Consider the following 19,496-nt stretch of genomic DNA (forward strand, 5'->3'; position numbering starts at 1 on the left):
ATAACACTGTCGTCATAACATTCTGAAACACGGTATAACTGAACAGAAAAATAACATTGTTCGTAAATGGCTTTCCTCCCATTATCGCACACCAATAACGAACAAATGAACATTAACGAAGTAAAAGCGAAAACATTTCAATAGATTTCTTAATTATTTACCTCATCATGAAACCCGAATGCTGTGTTCCAATAACAGGAAGAACGGAGTTTTGCAGCACGAGAAGGCTCGTTCGTAAACCACTCCTTATGCAAACAAAATGAACTGCACTGCACTATTCTTAATGACTGATTATCATCCGCTCAAAAACCAAACGCAGCTGAGCCGCCAATTGAAATAACGAATCACACAAACGCTCAGTTATTTTTTATTCGTCACCAATTTAAGCACTATATATATATATATATATATATATAAAATACACAATGAGTCTACAAACACGGACACACATTCCGGCCCACCGGTAACTCATTCTCCCCAGCGAATCATATCTTAACATACACATTTTTTCCCCTTGCAAATTTACAGTGTTACCAGTGCCAAGCCAGCTGCAACAAAGGCAGTTCCAATCTCCGCACTGATGATATACAAAGCAGCTTTAAACCCGTGTTTATAGCCACAGTCTAGGATGCACTTAAACGGAGATGATGAGCGCCCTCTACCGTGATATTTGTACATTTATTTCTTTTTTGAAATGTTTTGAAATTTGACTACGCATTTCTCTGTCTTCATTTGTTTTTCTCTCGGGTTACATGTGACACCAACAACATAGATCAGTGGCACTGTCGATAAAGGCAGTCGAAAAATGGCACGATGTGTTCACAGATACATCTCTCAATGGGGTGGGTTTATCCAGAACGCAAAGATTTGTGAGGTGAAATTAGAACGGAGAAAAAAGTGAGCATTTTGAATACTGCTAGGATTATATAGCTCTATAATTTAATTTAAGGATCCTTTTTTTATTATTAAAATAAAGTGAAAACTAACAATTTAATTCTTCAATAAAATAAAAAAGTGTATTGTTAATGATCTGTGAAAACTATTTGAATGATAAACTGGAATTATTTACATATAATATACCTAATTTACTAAATATTTATTCTTTTATTTTTTTTAGATCATAATCAAAATTTTAGAAAGCCATGAAGGATTTTGCAGATTTTAGTCAGAAGTGGCATTAGCATCGGCAGGTCCGATTTGAAAGATCTTAAATATACTGCGATTGAAATAAAAACATTGCTAAACATTAGATTGATTTAATATCATTAGTTGGTGCAGTACCATCCTATCCCCTAGCCTGCAATTTCATGGGCCTTCTGCACGACTGAAGGTATGTGGTTAATACAGCAGCATGCATACTTGGCCTGGAGCAATGGAAAATGATATCACTGCATCATCCAAGACAGCAATATCAGTGCCATGCACAATTGATCTCAGACCATACTGCACTCCAAAGGTGGTGAAATGAGGCGGCTGAGCTACAAGGCTGAAGCGGCTTCACTGGTATGTGGTAAAACGATATATTGTTGTATTTCTGTATATAGTTGAGTTTTAGGGTTTATTGTATTTAATCTAATAAAATTGTGTTGAGGTGTGTTGTCTTTATTGGGAGGTGACGTGGATCTCAAAGTACATTATAAGTGACAATGCTACAATTAACATATGCGGTCACATACCTGAACAATGCATAAGAAAATTATAAAAGACAGAATAGTAAGCATTAAAGGAAACAGAATAAACTGCAGCCACAATACTGACCGTTCATTTGACATGTTCCAGTCATTCTTAGCATGCGTGTGTTTTTTTTTAAATCACATATTTTATGTAAGTGTGAGAGGTTTGTACATCGATTTAAACACAAGTGATATAGAATACCCCAGGCTTGATCTGTTTCAATTTACGAACCATTCAATAATAGACTTGTGTGTCTGTGGTTAAAATATTATTATTATTATTATTATTATTATTATTATTATTATTATTATTATTATTATTATTATTATTATTATTATTATTATTACTATTATTATTATGTATATAAGGCTATCATAATACATATATGATAAACCCATTAAAGCCAATCGTTCACGCCTATATTAAACATTATTATTTTAGCTTTCATGATGGAACTACAACCCTTTTGTAACCAGCAAGTTAGGTTTTAAAAAAAGGTCATATTCACCCAATGGAAAAAAGAACATTTCTGCCAGTAGCCTACGACTGAAAAATCAGCTCCATACACACTATTAAATAGCCCCAAGCGGGGACCGCTGCGCAGCACACAGACAATGAATGGCAGCTGCTACAGTGGTCCCAAGCCCATTATTATATAATATAAACACTTGCATTAATTATATCACTGTAGATTAAGTAGAAGACAATGAAACAAGCATTAGCCATAAAGAAAATGCATATACAACCGTGAAATCAGAATATAACAGCGGCAGCGAGTGGTCCAGATCACTGTGACGTCACAGCGCTGAGTGGTCCGGACCACAGGCCACAGAATGCTACACCACCTTCACCACAGGTGTGGCATTGTGGGCACCTTCTGAAGTTCATTCATCACAGAGGTTTATAGAACACATCTGGTCTGCAATTCACATGTTATGACTGGAGATCAGCGGGTTCCTGTCATTAGTAATACCCGGCATAAGTTACCTTTTGAAACTCTTGTGTCCACGTAGTTCATGATGATATTTGACCGGTTTTTGTCTGCTTTTCCCTGGGAGGCACATCATTTGCCTGTTACTCCCTTTCAATTATAAATTTTCTTTTCACTGATGGAATGCTAAATTGATGGTTGTACCGACGGATTTAAGGATGAATGTGGGCTCACCGAATTTCATTATTTTAGGGGACTTTGTTTGTGTATCGACTTCGAATTTCCGACAAAGTGCTAAAAATATGTGTTCGGAAAAATGTTTATCACAACACTGAAATACCGACATGTTTTAGTAGACCACTATTTCACAAGGACAGTTTTTCATGACGCCGTTCTGGCGCGTTCCGGCTCCACTACATCAGTGTTTGTTTGTGGATTGGAGAAGATGGGTTGTGTTTGTTCCTCAATGGGCAACAGCAAACTTATCAAGCAGTGTGGCTGTTATTATGTCGTGAGGTTAAGTTACCCAGTCCCGGGCTGGAAGTGTTCAGTTGAGGGAAGTGTCTGTGAGAGGACGGAAGTAATCTTTTTTATTTTTATTTTTTTGGCAGGAAGCCTGCGGTGTTGTTTTTACTCTTTTTGCTTGATCTAATCTAAAACAAAACGTCCTTCAGAGCAATACAACTACTTTGTACTTTTCACCAGCCTTGATGTTATCATTCAAAACACAGACAGCACAGGGAGGGAACCCCCATTCTGCAATAAAATCTTTGGCTCCTACCTGTGCGGTTTGGGTAGATCACCGGTCTTCATTGTCTGTGCCTCGATGAGTATTGTTTTCTAGGCTTTCGTGGTTCTACAGTGACGATGTCCACATGTCTTGGATTTGTATATAGGCGAGTGCATGGGAGATGGCGTGTCCTCAGATGTCATTTGAGTACCTAAATAAATAACTACAACAACAGAACACTTTTGAAAACGTCTTCATTTTACTGTTTCCAAAACAATAAAATAAACAAATGATATGCTGTGCCCTTTTATAGCAATGAAAATAATTAATAATACTACAGTAGTCTGTTACCAATCTGTAATAGGAATTGAATGAATTCTTAATAGAACTGGATATTGCCTCATAACCCACACAGTTTAAGACAACTAAAAAGATTAGCCTGTGTTTTGCTATTTGTATAGATAGTGTCAGATCTCAAGCGCTAAATGCGATCCCTGCTAAACGGCTTACAGCAAAGCTGTAAGCAATTTTATTAATAGACAGGCAACGAAAGCAATGCATATATATGGTTACGAAAGAAGCGTCTCTAGCCTGCCATGTTGACAATTTGCTTTTCAATAGCAAAAGACGGCGATGACAGAATACAACAGTACGATGCCATGCACCATCGCCTATGTCATTATATATTCAAACCATGCAAGAGGCTAAAAATGCCTCGACAGCTTTCTTTACCCTTTCGGCGGCTGGCCTTTTTCAGTCGCAGTCTTGTGAAATTGTCTGTCGTCCACATTTACAAAAGCGCAGTTTGCATGCGAAAGGACCGCTACGCGTTTCAGAAATCCTGCCACATACCTTTTTTGTGTCATCAGATACACGGGTTTCGTTTCCCCCACTTTAAATCAGCTATCGCGTTTATTTTTAATGAGACAGCCTGCCTGCGCCACACGCTCTGCATTCCGGGCACAGATTCTTGTGGGGAGTGTTCCTTGCTGGTCCAGACGAGGGGAGTGATGTAGCGTTGGATACGCTGTATGGACATAACGGAAGGACCTCTCTCCCTTACTGCATGCTCTGTCTCATGGGAAGCCTGGCAGAAAGGATCCGATCAAATCACGATGCACGATCCGATGGGATTTAACGTTTAATATGCACCGTTCACACACCCTCCCTGGTCATGTTTTTTTTTCCTCAAGTAAGAGTCCCCGGCTTTGTTTCTGCTTTCAGTGGATGTATCGGGTCCAGTCTCAAACGAACTGCTCACCGCAAATGCTCACGCCCACCACCACACAGTTGGAACAAAGGATCTCATTTTTCAAAGCGATACATTATGATCGAAACCATTTTGGTGTTTTGCTAGAATCCTTGCCTTTTTTCTGTTTTGTTTTTTTGTTTTTTTAATCCTCATACCTGCTAAACAACAGAAGGGTACTATAGGGTGGGTTCAATCAAATGAAATATGCTATGCTATGCTGTGCTGTTCACTACAGAGGACTGACTCAACCTGAAATGCCTTTTAAACCTAAGGGTTTAAATACTCCTGTCTTGTTAGCACGAGTGTTATGACATCACAGAACGCAGCGAAAGTGTGTAATTCGTGCAGAACTGGTAGTTTGATACCCTACCATAATTTTATTTTCTTTCTTTAAAAAAAAATCAGGTATAGCTAAATATATAAACTGAGAATGCGAGTCTATATTCACGGAAGCCGGCTTGTAAAATATAAAACGCATTTAAATTGTACACAGCCATCATTTAAACATACGACAACAGCCTAATAAAAATGAACCAGGTTTCAAATTGTTCTGCTATGGGGAAGAGTATCCACTCCTAAACTGGCCTGTGCCACTGTACTACTAAACACGAGTGGCAATCGAGAGAGCGCCACACAATCACAAGATAAGCAGAAGACGTTTACATTTAAAATAAAACATTGTAAACAAATTGAGCATGTATAATGAAATTACTGAATTAATAATAATAATAATAATAATAATAATAATAATAATAATAATAATAATAATAATAATAATAATAATTGTGATAGTTAATAACTGCCCAGCAATATACTGTAATACGTTTATTGTATTTTGTAATATTATTTATTATAAAGTATCATAGGCATATACGGTAATACTGGTCGTTTCTATGTTTCTTTCAGGTGTGAACAGCAGTGAATTCAGATCATTTTGTGTGATAGGGGAGTGGCCGCCGGTTTAATAGAGAATATATTATATTGACCAAATAGCTAAACGATACACTTCACTCTCTTAAGCACATTTTTTAGTTTCACCTTGCTAACACAATGGAAACATATACCGGAGAAGTCAAGATTGGAAATAACTGTTTGAAAACGAGTCGGTGGTGTCGTGCTATCTTCATGACTGCGAAATTTTCACACTGAAATTTTCTACAGTCATCTTCGTCTCAATCATTAGCACTGATTTACTAGCAATAGGGCAGCTTCACTGACTCCCTGTTGCCTGATAACAGCTTTGTGACAAAACGATTGGCTTTCGCCGTGCTGACTCGGGCCAATCAAAACCCAGCAAGAAGCCCTCGACAAAAAAAAGGAGAACGGAGTCAGCGTTATTATGAGGGTGAGTTGTGCCAATCAAAGCGCAGGACGTTTCGAAGAGCTCGTCATTCTACCAATCACATGCGAAGAGGGGGTGTTTTTTAGACCAATCCGCTCGACCCCTGTCAAGCCCGAGCCTGAAGTGAAGATTAAAAACAGGAACTGGGAAGATGCGAGAGGTGTAAGATGGCGGCTTCCAATGGGAGGTGGGCGAGAGTGGTGTATACAGTATTCGGGTTTAGTTTTCTGTCGGTGACAGCGTTTCTGAATTTGGAGGAACTGAACGAGATGAAATATGGCATCGAGATTCTGTCCGACCCGGTGATTAAAGGACAGGTTCGGCTTCCTTTGTTTTTTTATTTGTGTGGTGCTGTGGACGCATAACTACCTAAGAAGAGAACAAATAGTTGCTTTGTTATCAGTCTGCCATGGCACACATTTATATTTTAATAAGGAGGCTGTTGTGTGTTTCAAGATAAAATGAAATGGTGTTGAAGTGAAGTGACATTTATCTTACATCGTTTTGTACGCACGCAAACTATTGTACTGAAGTCGGTCGAAGTGGTTATTAAGATTTCCACTAGCTAAATTGTATCTATATACAACAAAAATACACTTGTACAACAGGTATTCTACCGTTTCTGACTTGATATATTGTCATATTGTCAGTCGCTGTACCCAGCCCAGTCCGTGTTATTGTTAACGGAGATACCGTTACTGTTGATGGCCAATCAACTTAGTAGTTTTTGTTTTGTTTTGTTTTTACAGAGCATTAAAATAGCAATTATATTTATTTGAAAATGGGGTAGATTTTAGTAATTCGTTTTTAATAACTTTCATAAATAAGAAATCGTACGTAATTCAGAGATAGACATAAGATTCCTGTTGCACAGCAGTTTCACCCCTTCCAGGTTTTACTACGATCTTGATTAGCCACAGTGTGTCGGTAACAAGCTTTGGTTTGTCTTTAAGCTCTTAGTAAAACCAGGAGTGGCTCAAACTGCTATGCTATGGAAGTTTGATTTCCATCCCTGTAATTGCTTTGTACAAGCCAGAAATTATGTAAGTATTCTACTTTAAAATATAGTACATCTGTCTCTAATATACTGGAATATTCTTTCACCATTTAAAAATCATATTTGGGCATCCAATATACAAATAGTTATAATTCATAAATGACCTTTTAAAAAATGTTATGTGCAGTATGACACTTTGTTTCTAGATTATCAGAGTTTGTAAATTTGAACATTCAAGTACTGCATTATGTGTGTGGTTTTTTTAATGTATTTTTTTTAACTCTGCCCCAAGCAGCAGATGTAAAGTAGAAAGGTCTGTAATTTGCATGCCATTGTGGATCAGATATAGGTCATGCAAATAACAATGTTCCAATTGCTAACAAAGAAAACATGCAGTGGCTACAGTTCTGGCTGGAACATTGTGTAGCATTGTACAATTGACAGTTATAAAACTGCGCAAAATGTCTGTACATTCTCCTTTTAGAACATTAATTTCAGTCTTAATTAACATCTCGGGACCTAATAGACTTGATTTAGACATACATGTTTTATACAGTATATAGGAGATTCTTTGTTAAATGACTGGATTCCCATGGATTTTGCTTGACCATCTCCAATATCTGGAAGAAAAAAAAAACATTCAATCTTTCTGTCACTCTGTACTTTGTCTGAACTGTACTTTGCCCTTTTGGCGGTCATCCTGCCCTCAGTAAATGACATGATGATGTTTGTTTTGTTTACTTGATGTGGATAGTTCATGTGATGTTGAAATTGCATTGTAATTGGGAGTGGTGTTCTACGCACAGGTTGACATCTGTGCACAGGGTAAGATGTACTGGAATTTTGGCAAATACTTTGCTGTGATTGTTTGATTTCTGATATGTGATTTTATAATGTGTGCTATACACCTATGCTGTAAGATAATAGGTGACTTATTGTACAGCACTCTACCATTCTTAATAAATATAGTACATGTAAGGTCTTATTACAGAAATGATAGGGGATCCCTTTTTTTTCCCTGTATAGGATTAACGGAACACCTCAGCAACGACCCCAAAGCTGATTTATATAGCTATGATAATGGCCTGCTCTGTCCTTTCTATTGCAGACGCTCTCTGAAGATGTGATGATCGTTTCCTCAAAGTACAAGCAAGTGTACGAGTGCAAGCTGCCAGCCCAGGCGATGAGGTTTCACCACCCTGACTCTGCTGAAGACTCGCAGGGCTACACGGGACTCGGGATCCCAGAACTGTTAAAGCCCATGGAAGGTGCACCTTGTCTCATAAAGGTAATACAAAGCCTTTTACTTAGTGCTGCCTCACTCGATTTATTCCATTATCTGTATTGAGCTGCCCACAGAAATCAGGTGCTGACAATAAGGGTCAGTGGTGTTGATTGGGCTAACTTTACCATTGTGATTGCTGCTTTTCTTAAGCTGGAGATGCACAAACCATTTTTAATTGACAATTGAAGTTGCTAAATGTGCCACACCCAGCTGCTATAGTAATAGGAACTTGTGTGGACAGAGTCACTATACTGATGTCTGTTCATCAAATGTTCTTCAGGATTCCTTTTACCTCTGCTGGTGATTTCCAAAAAATATCTACTATTACTTTTTTTTATATTCATTTTTTTATTACAGGCTTTGTATTCTGCACATCTAACATCCCATAAACATTAAGATGAGAAAAATCAATCGGTTTGCATCTCCCACTTGTCTGTAGTCATACTTCCTATTTAGCAAAATTGAAAGTGAAATTGGGTGATTGGAAACACTCTCATTGGCTGAACGTGCATGGCACATAGAACAATTGTCAACCGAATTGCTGAAAATAGAGCAGTGGCCTATTCGAGCAACTTGATTGCTAAGCGTAAATCTGTTGACAACTCGAGTTGACTGGGGAACAGCAATCCACACACAGTTTCAGTAAAGAAGTCTTTCATTTTGCCACCTGATTTCTATTTGTTCCACTATTTCTGTGACCTCATTTACCATATTTTATTTGTGTTTTCAGACCAAAGATTGGTGGACGTACGAGTTCTGCTACGGACAGCACATCAGACAGTACCACATGGAAGGTAACAACTTGAAGAGGATTTTAACTTCGACATTTAATTTGTCTTGCCAATGTTCTTGATCCCTCATTTTTTTTCTTCTTTTGATAGATTCTGAAATTAAGGGAGAAATCTTGTTTCTTGGTTTTTACAGTTCGGAATTTGACTGGAACAATGAAACTGCAAAGGTAACAGATTAACATCTGATTTCTCACCGCAGGAAAACTAAGTCTGTTGTCGTACTGTAACATGGAAGCTGCAATGCTAATTTAGATCACTAGGTGGCAGTATAGCACCTAAAGGAGTACAGTCATAAGCGCACAGGTTTATCTACACCTAATTATCTTGGGTCAAGTAATCAAACCCAGGAATGGAAATAAGATGCCCATTGCATAGCAGTTTGAGCCATTCCTGGTTTAACTGCGTTTTAATAAGACACACCTGCACTTGTTACCTATACACTAATGAAGCTTGTAGTAAAACCTGGAATGGCTGAAACTGCTATGCAATAGGAGACTTATTCCCATCCCGGGAATCCAGATGTTTTTTCTCATACTTGGCTGTATTCTTTTATTGTGCCTGGTGTCTCCAATAAAAATACATTCTGTAATATGTTGAAATAAGTGACATCCTGATATTGGCTGCTACAATATGAACCAGGTCCTCAAATGACCATATTATTGCATTAATGGGTTGTCCACTCCTTAACAAGCATTGTCCCTTAAACAGGAATCCTGTATATGCCTTTAAGTGGCAGAATTGTTTCACATACATTTCAATTCTTTGCTGCAGGCCTCAAAACAACACAGGCTAAAAAGATACCACAGTCAGACCTACGTCAATGGCTCCACGTGTGATCTCAGCAGGGCTCCGCGAGAGACGGAAGTGAGGGTAAGACAGCTGCTCTGATACCCACCGGTGCCCGTCTGAGCAAGAGCATTTTTAAAGCTGAACTAAGCGCCCAAAGGTTTGGATATAGGCGACGAAGAGAAGTCATACTCCCAGACTTGCCAAGCTGTTTGCACCGCTTTCTATTGAGATCAGGGGTGGCAAGTTGGCCCTTCCCCTCCTGCTCTTTGTTACAGCCCTGTTCTAAATTGTTTAAATGAACTCATTAAATACAATTTTGCAAGGAATAAAATAAACCTGTAACATTGTATTCTGTGTGTAGATATGCCTTTGGAAGTCCAGTGTTAGGCTGGTATTGGGGGTGTATGAGACTTTCCTATTAAATGTGCTTGAAGGAGTTGAATGCTGAGTGGGTGAAAATGGTCTGCTATTATATAGGTTAATTCTATGTGGAGAGTGCTGTAACAGCTAATGCAAAACAGATGTAAACCAAAACCAGATGTTTTAGACTGGAATTCTATAGGATTAAGACTGAGCATATTCAGAGCCAAATGAGATGCAGAACTACGTAAGCTTAGGAGAGACTATAATTGGGTGAATTTCTCGGGTTGAAACGGACCTCCGGACCTGTTCTGTTCCCAGTTGAAGGTAATGGCTAATTACTATTTTGGCTACAAGTTAGGTGACTTACCATTATTCAACTAGAGGAATGGGTTGCAATAAACAAATCATGTATGGACTATCATCTTTTAAGAATCTTTATTAATCAGTAAACCGTGTAATTTGAATACTTATACAAGTAGAATTCATTATAATAAAGTTACCACACCCTAAACATTTGTTCTGTCTTCCAGTTTATGTGTGAGGAGGGCTCCAATGATTATATTACTCGTGTGGACGAGCCTCAGTCCTGCAGCTACGTCCTGACCGTCCACACCCCGCGGACCTGTCAGCACCCCTTTCTGCGCCCCGCCTCCACTAACAAGCCCCACCCCATCAAGTGCCAGCCCGCCCTCAGTCCCGAGCAGTATGTGGAGTACGTGAAAGCACAAGTGTGTAAGTACTGCAGTCACCTGAGCAACTGATCTATACACTTCAACCCGAACTGCCACTGGAGACCCAAATAGACATCAGGATGACATCAACAGCTGTGGCCAAAAGTTTTGCATCACTCTATAGAATTAACTCCTTTTGCTTCATAGTCGAATGAAATCTGCTGAGTAGTGTTATGTTAACATATTTAATTACATATGGGCTTTGTAGCTTTCCATATGCTTAACGAAAAACTGACAAATGTGACATTTCTAAATCTAACATGAAATTCTGTACTGCTATTGTGGCTTCCGGTAGACTCGTGATATAATTTTGTAGTTTCTTTGATTACATAAGTAATATATAAATTTGGCATGGCTAGCGGCTGCTATGGAGTCGTTGCTCTGAAGATGATGATGTTAATATGCTGATGTATTTTTTTTTTTTTCAATGCATATTAACAAGGGGTGGAAAGATGCACTAATGTCACAATACGATACATGTCGCGATATACATGTCATGCCATGGCATATCCCGATACGTGTGATCGTCCTGATTGGCTACTTTAGTATGAATCAGAAAAACAAATGGTCATTTTAGTGATGAACCTGTGATTGACGCCTTTTTTTATGTCGGACCAGAAAGGAAAAATTTTAGTGTCGGACCTGGTCCGCAAAGGGTTAAACACACTTATTCTTCATTCAAGAACCGTTTGGGGAACTATAATGAGCTAAGCTGGGCTTTTGGTCTTGAGTCACGATAGAAACGATGCAATATTACAATATGATACATCATGTAAAGAAAGGACCAAGATTCATCAATACACAATGAATCGTAACACCCCTACTATTAACCGCGTTAAATACATTTTTATACAGCCTTAGGTAGATCGCATTAAATCAGTGAAACATCTGCTGTTTTTGTTTTTGTATTTGTGTGTCGCAGCGGATACCAAACGCAGAGTGGAGCAGATTTCTGAGGAGCTGAAGAGCCTGGATGAGATCCTGTCGAGGGACGACGAGGCGGCCAGCAAGCCTGAAAACCTGCTTGTGGTCGAGAGCGTTCAGATCATTGAGGAAGATGAAGTCGACCATGAAGGTAAAGGATTGGGGAGGGGCAACCTCCTTGTGTTCTTCATGGCTTGTTCTGTCGGTATTAAAGTTCAGCTTGTAGCTAAGCCCTTTATGCCAGCCCTGTATGTGGTCCTGACGTGCCTCCATTGGTTTTAGGGGATTCAGCTCAGATCGAGGACGCCTCCAATGAAGATGCCGATTTCTGGGATGGAGTTATGAAACCAGACGATGGTGAATCTGGGGAGAGAAATGAGCAGGTAGTTTTGAATTTCCCTTTGTACATCTAGTGTTTTGAATTTAGTCTGGAGTGTGATCCAACATAAGAATTGACAGATACTGGTAGACTTTGAAAGTTTTGGTTTCTTTTTAAAGTATTGAAAGTTCTGTGCTTTCTCCAGATGGAGGCTGATGGTGATGGAGAATTTGGAGAACAAGGTAAGACTTGGGCGATTTTTTTGGTTTTTCTTTCATTCAAAGCACTTCTAATGAGGCAAGAAGACAAACCTTTCAGCCAGTGGCTTCATCGGTGTAAAGGCACAAACCAAAATCGTTTGAATCTTGATTTAATTGATTTGATCAAATCAACCCATAATTTCAAATCAAAAGTAACCTCAAAGTTTTTATTATAGCATTTTGAAGCTGAATGAATGAATTCCATTCAAGTTAGTCTTTAGGTCAAAAAAGGCTTCAGCTACAAAGCATCAAGATCATATTGGTGAAAATCCGTGAGTTCTTTGTAATGAAGAGCACCATATCATTGTTTGTTGTATTGTCTCACCGCAGATATAGAGGATACAAAGTTGGATTTCAAAACCATAAGAAACCCTTCCGATCTGGTGAAACTCGCCAACCTATTGAAAGAGGCGCCTGAAAAGGTAAGTGGTTTCAGAAGGGAAATTAAGAGGAGTTGATTTAATCAGCCGAACCCCCACTAGGATTAGCTCCAGTTGCATTTCTTTAGAACTTTACAGCCCTGTAAATCGCAGTGGAATGCATAGACTACATAACCGTGGTTATCCTGAGAAATACCTCGCAGGAAAACAAAATCTTCGGCACTATATCTTCGGGAACTGCCTTCCCAAATTTGGCGTACTTTTTCACTGATCTGAAGTATTGACGACTGTCTTGGGAAACAAATGATGATGAACACTATGCTTAGACATTTAGTCATTCAAGGCTCACTCGTACTCTGTTTTATTTTAGCTTGACGGGGAGATGATTCTTGCTGACTTACCTTGCTTTGTTTCTTGTCAGCCAAAAGCTGCAGGTGATGAACAGGAGGACAGCAAAGATGTGTCTCCTGCCAAGACTGGAGAGAACACTGCATCTGTGGAAAGACAAGAGCGAGGAGAGGACCATGAAGATGATGACCTCATGGAAGAATTTGAGAAAGAGATGAAGGACATCTCTGTGCCATCGTCCAAGATAGGGGAAATCAGAGAGACCATGGAGCAGGAGTTTGATAATATTATAGATGAGGTAAATCTCACATTTCCACACTTTTTTTTTTTTTTTTTTTTTTTTTTTTTTTAATGCATTATCATTTGGAGATTTTGACTCTGTTCTCCAATCAGAACTAGAAAAATAAAAATATACAATATTGACACCTTATAATTTAAATAAGCAACTTTTAGAGTCATAATTGGAATATCAGTTAGGAATATGGCGCATGCACAGTACACTTCTGTAAAATATTTATTTACAGTTATGAAAAACATTTATAATATGATCTGGGTTTAACATTTTCACACAATGAATTTTCAACATTATCCTTATTTAAATTAATCGGGCAGCCGTCTCCAATTCTAGAGCTGGCAAAAATGCACCAGGTCTGAATTCCTTTTTTAAATTTTTTTTTTTTATTACATTGTATGCCATGGCCTTTCCCACTAGTGGAAAAAATATGTTGTAACATTAACCTCTCTGTCAAATACAAACTTCATTCCCCTTCAAAAGTCATGGCCACAGAACTTTGAGAGACTTAACAACCTGGGTGGTATTGAGAGCCATCGTTTCAATAGATCTCTAATCTCCGATGTCGCGTTTGTTGCAGGGGCTCTTTTCAAGCTGCTGTTGATTTTGTTGCAGGCACAGCAGGAGCTGGACGGTGAGGGTCTGAAGGGGGAGTTTGATCGCAATCAGGCAGCCAAGACACTGGAGACCACCCTGAACCAAATGATGGACAAGCTGGAGGGCAAAGTGGTTGAGGACCAGCAAGGGGAGCAGACCGACAGAGCCAGGGGCAGCCCCAGCCTGGCTCCCAGACAACCAGGTGAGGAATATAGTGGAGACGCCCCTGTGCTTCCGTTTTTAAACCAACCACTCCCAAAATGGGATGAAACCTTGAACAATCAGTTGTAAACTTTTTGTGTCTCTTGCAAAGATTTGGCATGTATAAAAGCAGCAATCATCACAAATCCAAGCAGCTGTCTGTTCGCTAGTTTTGAATGGTGATTTCGCCCAGTCCACAACAAAGACCCTGTCTTGATTTTCAGTGGAGAGTTAAATCAGAATAATCGGTTTGTGCAGCACTAGTTGGATGGAACCACAGCTACATTGTTCCCCAAATAGGTTATTTTATGTAATGGGTATAGCCTGGTTGTAGATATCAGTGTTCAGAATTAGAATCCCTGGTGATGAGGACAGTCCTGTCATCGCCAGGGCTATCCCAGCTCTGATTATGAGGATCCCCTACAGCGAGCCTAATGGAATAACCTGGAGTGTTCCTGAGATAATGAAGTAAGCATGGCTAAGCCAGTCCGCTGGAGCTGGCACAGCGGGAAGCAGGATTACCTCCTGCACACTGGCTGTGCTGCATAGGGTTTGTTCCATACTGTTATTTTACAGGGTGTCTTTTATAAGTCGGACATCCTAGGTATAAGTGTTAATATTGGTTGTTCCTCGATTTCTTTTCAGGTGTGGAATCTTTTTAATCTGGGTAACTTTTTGGCTTTGGGTCCTATTGATTAAGGAACTTACCCAACAAATAATTTGTTACAATTAACTTGCTGCTTTTTATTTTATTGCAACAGGTAATTTTTCTTCATTCATGTGCAGTTTTGTCCATGCTGTCATTTCAAAGACCTTCATTGAATGCTATTAAATGTTTAGAGTTTCGTTCTTGCAGCTGCACAGCAGATTCAAGTAACCGATTTGTGTGCTGTAACATTGCTGCTTTGTTTGTTTGAACTAGACGAACCTACAGCTGATGATGATGATGTTAAAGTCAGAATTACGAAGTACAAGTCAGACGGCAGCCCCCAGAACAAGATGCAGGTGCAGGAAATGAGTGCTGAAGACCCGCAAGTACAGTACATCAAAGACGTGGTGAAGGAGCAGCTTGAAAAAGCAGGACTGAAAGCAGAAGGTAGGATGCAAGTTCAGGGCCAGGAATCGCAGTTTATGGACCATATTCACCAAGCTTAGTTAAAAACCATTATCAAAAACATGTGAAATATAAATATTGGCCTGTAGTGCTTTTACAGTGCTAAGTGTACGAGCAGAAAGCTAAATCTGTTGGTGTACAATATTTATTTTTGTCTTTGCCATGTATACATAAATGTTACAGCACTTTATACAAAAACACTGATGGCTTTTCTGAGTTGGTTCATACGGGGCTTAATTGGTAAGCAGAAAGGTACCAGATCTTATAATTAAGGAAGAGGGACAGCATTTTTGTTTCTAGACCTAGTTTACTGCCCTTGATTTATAGAAGCATTCATATATATATATATATATATATATATATATATATATATATATATATATATATATATATATATATATATATATATATATATATATATATATATATATGCTCCTAAGTTCTCATCTGCTTGTGGGTTTCGTTCATTAGTGTTCGTGTCGGTAGCTGCATGCCCACCTTTGCCTCGTCCTTGTTTTAACATAATCTTCAGGTTTTGAATAATGCCAGTGGCAAGCCGACTAATCTGAACAGGAGCAGCTAGCGCTAGTTTTTTTTTTTTTTTTTTTGGTGTTGCACTGTTTTTGCATTGTGAACAAAAACTAGTAATTCTTACTTGTAGACGTTGCATCCTAAACTGTCATTACAGAACACTGCATTTGAGTCACAGAACAGGAAAGAGTTTTTATATTGTACATGTTATGTATATAGAGGTGTGTGTCTTTAATACCGAACATTAGACAGAATTCACTTCCAAAAAAATAAAACATGTAAGCACAGAAAGACATATATACTTTTAAAGTTGAACATTTTCATTTAGTTTCATTGGTGTAGTTAATGTGACTTTTCAAAGTCAGAAACATTTCATATGAAGACAAGACAAAGAAAAGCCTTGCATCTATAATTCTGATTCCATAACATTTGTGCTGGAACCAAAACTCCTTGGCATTTGAGGGTCTTTTCACAGAACCACCAGTAGATGTCGCACAGAGTCATTTTTGAAACCCCTTCAAAAGCAGGTCTTGTTTTCCTAATTTCAGGCAAAATCGAGGTGAAGATCATGACCCGAGGGCAGCCGGATGATGACGACGTGGGATGGCTGTCGCGGGAAGATACCAAGTCCTTCAGGGAAATCCTCATTACCCTGCTGGTAGGAAATCAGATTTTCAAGATATCCTAAGCAGAGGACTGCTGCAGTAAGGTTGTTTTCAGTTGCATAGAAACAATCCTTTACAGACCAGGAAACTCCATCGTGATCGTTAACCTCAAGCAAAAGTGTCATTTATTTATTTGTATTGATTGATTGATTGATACATTGCAGTTTTTTCCTTTTTGGCAGCACAAAATAAGACAACATGAAACTGATCACAAATGCAAAGGATGAAACTGAAATTTAAAACAACAGAAAAGGTGGTAAAGTCTGGAGATTGTAAAGACTCTTCTTTCTTGCATTGCATCGCAATGCCCTGTAAAATATGTACAAATTAAATTGCTTTTTTTTTTGTATAAGATTTTCAGTTTTCTGAAGTAGCATTTCAGCAGGTAAGGGATGAATTGTAATTGAGACTCCTCATTATGAAACTCCATATAAACACGTACAGCCTGCTCTTGTGATTCATTTTAACCCTGTTTTTATTATGTCCCTCTATACCGAGTATGTTCTTGCATGTTTGGGGGAAGACAGCCTTGATTTTATAGAGTAGCTGTCAAACACAACCTCTGCAGCACAGCTTCCAATCAAATTGCCACAGTTCAGTCGATTAGCTGAAATATTTTAATTGCTAGAATATTTAAAATAACATCCAAATTGCCATTAACTTAGTTTCTGTTTGAAATGTGGCAGACAACACCTTGGAGTAAGCCGTGTGTTCACAGATGTGTTTTAACAGGTTTGTTAATCCATAGTAAACAGCACACAGAGACTCAAGCTGAAAATAGACATCTGTTTGGATCAGGAAAGCGCTGTGGGGGGAGGGAATTGAAAAGCAACCCCTTTTGATTGTTGCCTGGCAACAAAACCTAAGAAGGTATTGAGTTACATTTCAGGGCTGTATCTTAAATTGCTGCTGATTTTCATGGTTTGGAGTAAAAGTAGTTTTGTACTGGCAATAGTACAGTAATAATTCATTTGATCTTGGGTTCTGGTGTAATCAACTTGGCATTACTTATAAGTTCATAAAATTGTGACCTGATGTTTCTTAGGAAAATGCATATGCACTCTTAAGTTGTCCATAGTAAAGAATTGTGAGCTCTGAAAGCCATTATAAAAAAAATAAAGCTATAGTAAATGCATAGCAGAACTGTGTGGAAAAACATGGTAAAACTGCAGTAATACTGGAAATCTCTCGCTGAGTTCAGTTCAGATACCCTGAAAGAGAAGCTCAAATTCCATACAGTGTTGCAGTCCAGTGATGGAATACACATTCCTGATGGGATTAAATGGCTGTGGAAAGAATGCATTCACTGAAATCAAGCAGTGGCATCCAGTGTAGCCTGGAGCTAGTGAAGTTATATAAAGTACATTTTTATACTTTTTCCAAAATATGTAACCCAGATTGTGGAGGTTTAGCAGTTTTAAGTGGCAGTTTGTGAGGGGTTCAATAGCTGTCTAATGTGCTTTAGTACTTGTATAAAATAGTATTCAGTTTCTTTAATTTAGGGGTCCAGTAACTAATTGGTTGACTTACAGGTTTAAGGTTGCACGCCATCCATATTTCTCCCCACTGACATTATTTATGATTTGTTGAGACATTTAGGAAGTGTTACTAGGTTTCTTGAACCTGCTGTATATCCCATCCGGAACAAACACAATTGGAGTGCTAAAAAAGAAGGGTTTATTGCAATCCAGGGGATTAAAGTGCTTTAAAATCCAACCGTGGTTTATCAGCACATTGATCAACACCAGTGTTTTACCTTGCACTGTGTGCAAAAATGCATTCACACAGTGTAGTTGCTACAGACTTCAGTGCTTCACTGATGTTGTCTGACAAATACAAGTACAATCTGCTGATCCATTAGATGTAATTTTGTGGCTTTTGGGCAGCTAATTGCAGATCAGGGCATAATCAGCCTGCCATTGATGGATGCAATGCACCAGCGGTAGTTAATTTTTAAGTGAAGTCTAAAGCAATTAGCTGAGTTTTGGGCTTTGGCAAAACCGATTTTGTGTGTGCTATACCGTGACGCTGGGGAAGGAGACTTGAACCCCATCCAGCTCGGGTCTTTACTGCAGACATGTGATCGGAGGGTGCCAACAGCCCTCAGTTGGGGAAGTGCTGTAGTGATTGGGGGGGGGGGGAAAATAATCGGACATTCAAAATTGGGGGTGAAATATTGGGCACCTTTTTTTTAATTAGAAAAAAAAAAAACTACTGTGTGTGTTTTGTTCCATTAGACCGGTGGCACAGAGGAGGCTTACAAGGAGCAGCAAAGACAGGAAGAGCTGGAAACGAACTACAGGTTTGTGTGGGGACAAAAACAAGAAGATACTCCGCCTGCAAGCAACACAGACAACTCTGACGAGATGGACTTCTGAATGGATCTTTGAGAAAGCAGCCGGTTCTGTGGTTCATTTAATAAAATCACACCAGAGTGGTGGTTCAGCTGAGATCCCAATCTGGGCCTGAGCTTGCCACCACGAGTGCGGGTCGACTCCACAAGGAAAGATTCTCAAGTCTTGGTTCAGACGGGTGGATAGGGCAGGGCTGCTGGCACGTCAGTGCTGCTACATCAAACTGACGCACATTATTATTTTGATTTGTTAAACGAGAAAGTGGGAGCTTTCCCTTTTATACAAATAAATAATTGCACAAAGCTTATTGCGATTTTTTTATTTATTATTTTTTTTTTTTTTATGAAAACAAAAAAATACAAAACTGGATGTAGACTTCTCAGTGACTAGGCTTCTCTGTGTTGCTATACTGACCTTGAATTGTTTGGACACAAAATTAGAAACGCCAGCCATAACGCTGTCAACGGGGAGTGCAACCAGCAACAGCAGCCAGGAAATTCGACCTTGGACTTTTGCTCCATGAAGCAATTTGATATGCCTGCTATAAACCAATGTGAAACAGGGAGCTGCAGATTTTGCGTATTACAAATCGAATGTGCTACATTGCAGTGTGTTTTTTTTTTTTT

General features: G+C 38.9%; 2 protein-coding genes across 6 annotated transcripts in view; one reads left to right on the forward strand and one right to left on the reverse strand.

Annotated features, from left to right (window-relative positions):
- The window catches only part of LOC117967072 (beta-1,4 N-acetylgalactosaminyltransferase 1-like), a 30,512-nt gene extending 25,689 nt beyond the window's left edge, over positions 1 to 4,823 (reverse strand). The window contains exons 1-2 of one of the 4 annotated variants that reach the window (XM_059013450.1): positions 4,188 to 4,823; positions 3,387 to 3,558 (exon numbers count right to left, since the gene is read on the reverse strand). In XM_059013450.1, the coding sequence (XP_058869433.1) occupies positions 3,387 to 3,418 (32 nt within the window). In that variant the 5' untranslated portion in view covers positions 3,419 to 3,558; positions 4,188 to 4,823. Of the gene's footprint in view, positions 1 to 161; positions 363 to 3,386; positions 3,559 to 4,067 lie in introns of those variants that run through there. The other 3 variants (XM_059013448.1, XM_059013449.1, XM_034914208.2) reach the window with 3 other exon arrangements.
- A 1,206-nt stretch (positions 4,824 to 6,029) lies between these two features.
- Positions 6,030 to 19,496, forward strand: LOC117967090 (protein OS-9-like). 2 transcript variants are annotated; one of them, XM_059013451.1, is made up of 15 exons: positions 6,030 to 6,246; positions 8,035 to 8,214; positions 8,942 to 9,005; positions 9,093 to 9,169; positions 9,774 to 9,872; positions 10,685 to 10,886; positions 11,808 to 11,960; positions 12,092 to 12,192; positions 12,334 to 12,370; positions 12,719 to 12,810; positions 13,190 to 13,414; positions 14,024 to 14,207; positions 15,129 to 15,302; positions 16,400 to 16,509; positions 18,754 to 19,496. In XM_059013451.1, the coding sequence occupies exons 1-15, from the start codon at positions 6,097 to 6,099 to the stop codon at positions 18,892 to 18,894; spliced, it is 1,989 nt and encodes a 662-aa protein (XP_058869434.1). In that variant the 5' UTR covers positions 6,030 to 6,096; the 3' UTR covers positions 18,895 to 19,496. The 2 variants fall into 2 exon arrangements, with proteins under 2 accessions (XP_058869434.1, XP_058869435.1); XM_059013452.1 differs by having other exon boundaries at positions 6,094 to 6,116.

The sequence above is a fragment of the Acipenser ruthenus genome, chromosome 45 (assembly GCF_902713425.1).
Source record: "Acipenser ruthenus chromosome 45, fAciRut3.2 maternal haplotype, whole genome shotgun sequence".
NCBI lineage: Eukaryota > Metazoa > Chordata > Actinopteri > Acipenseriformes > Acipenseridae > Acipenser > Acipenser ruthenus.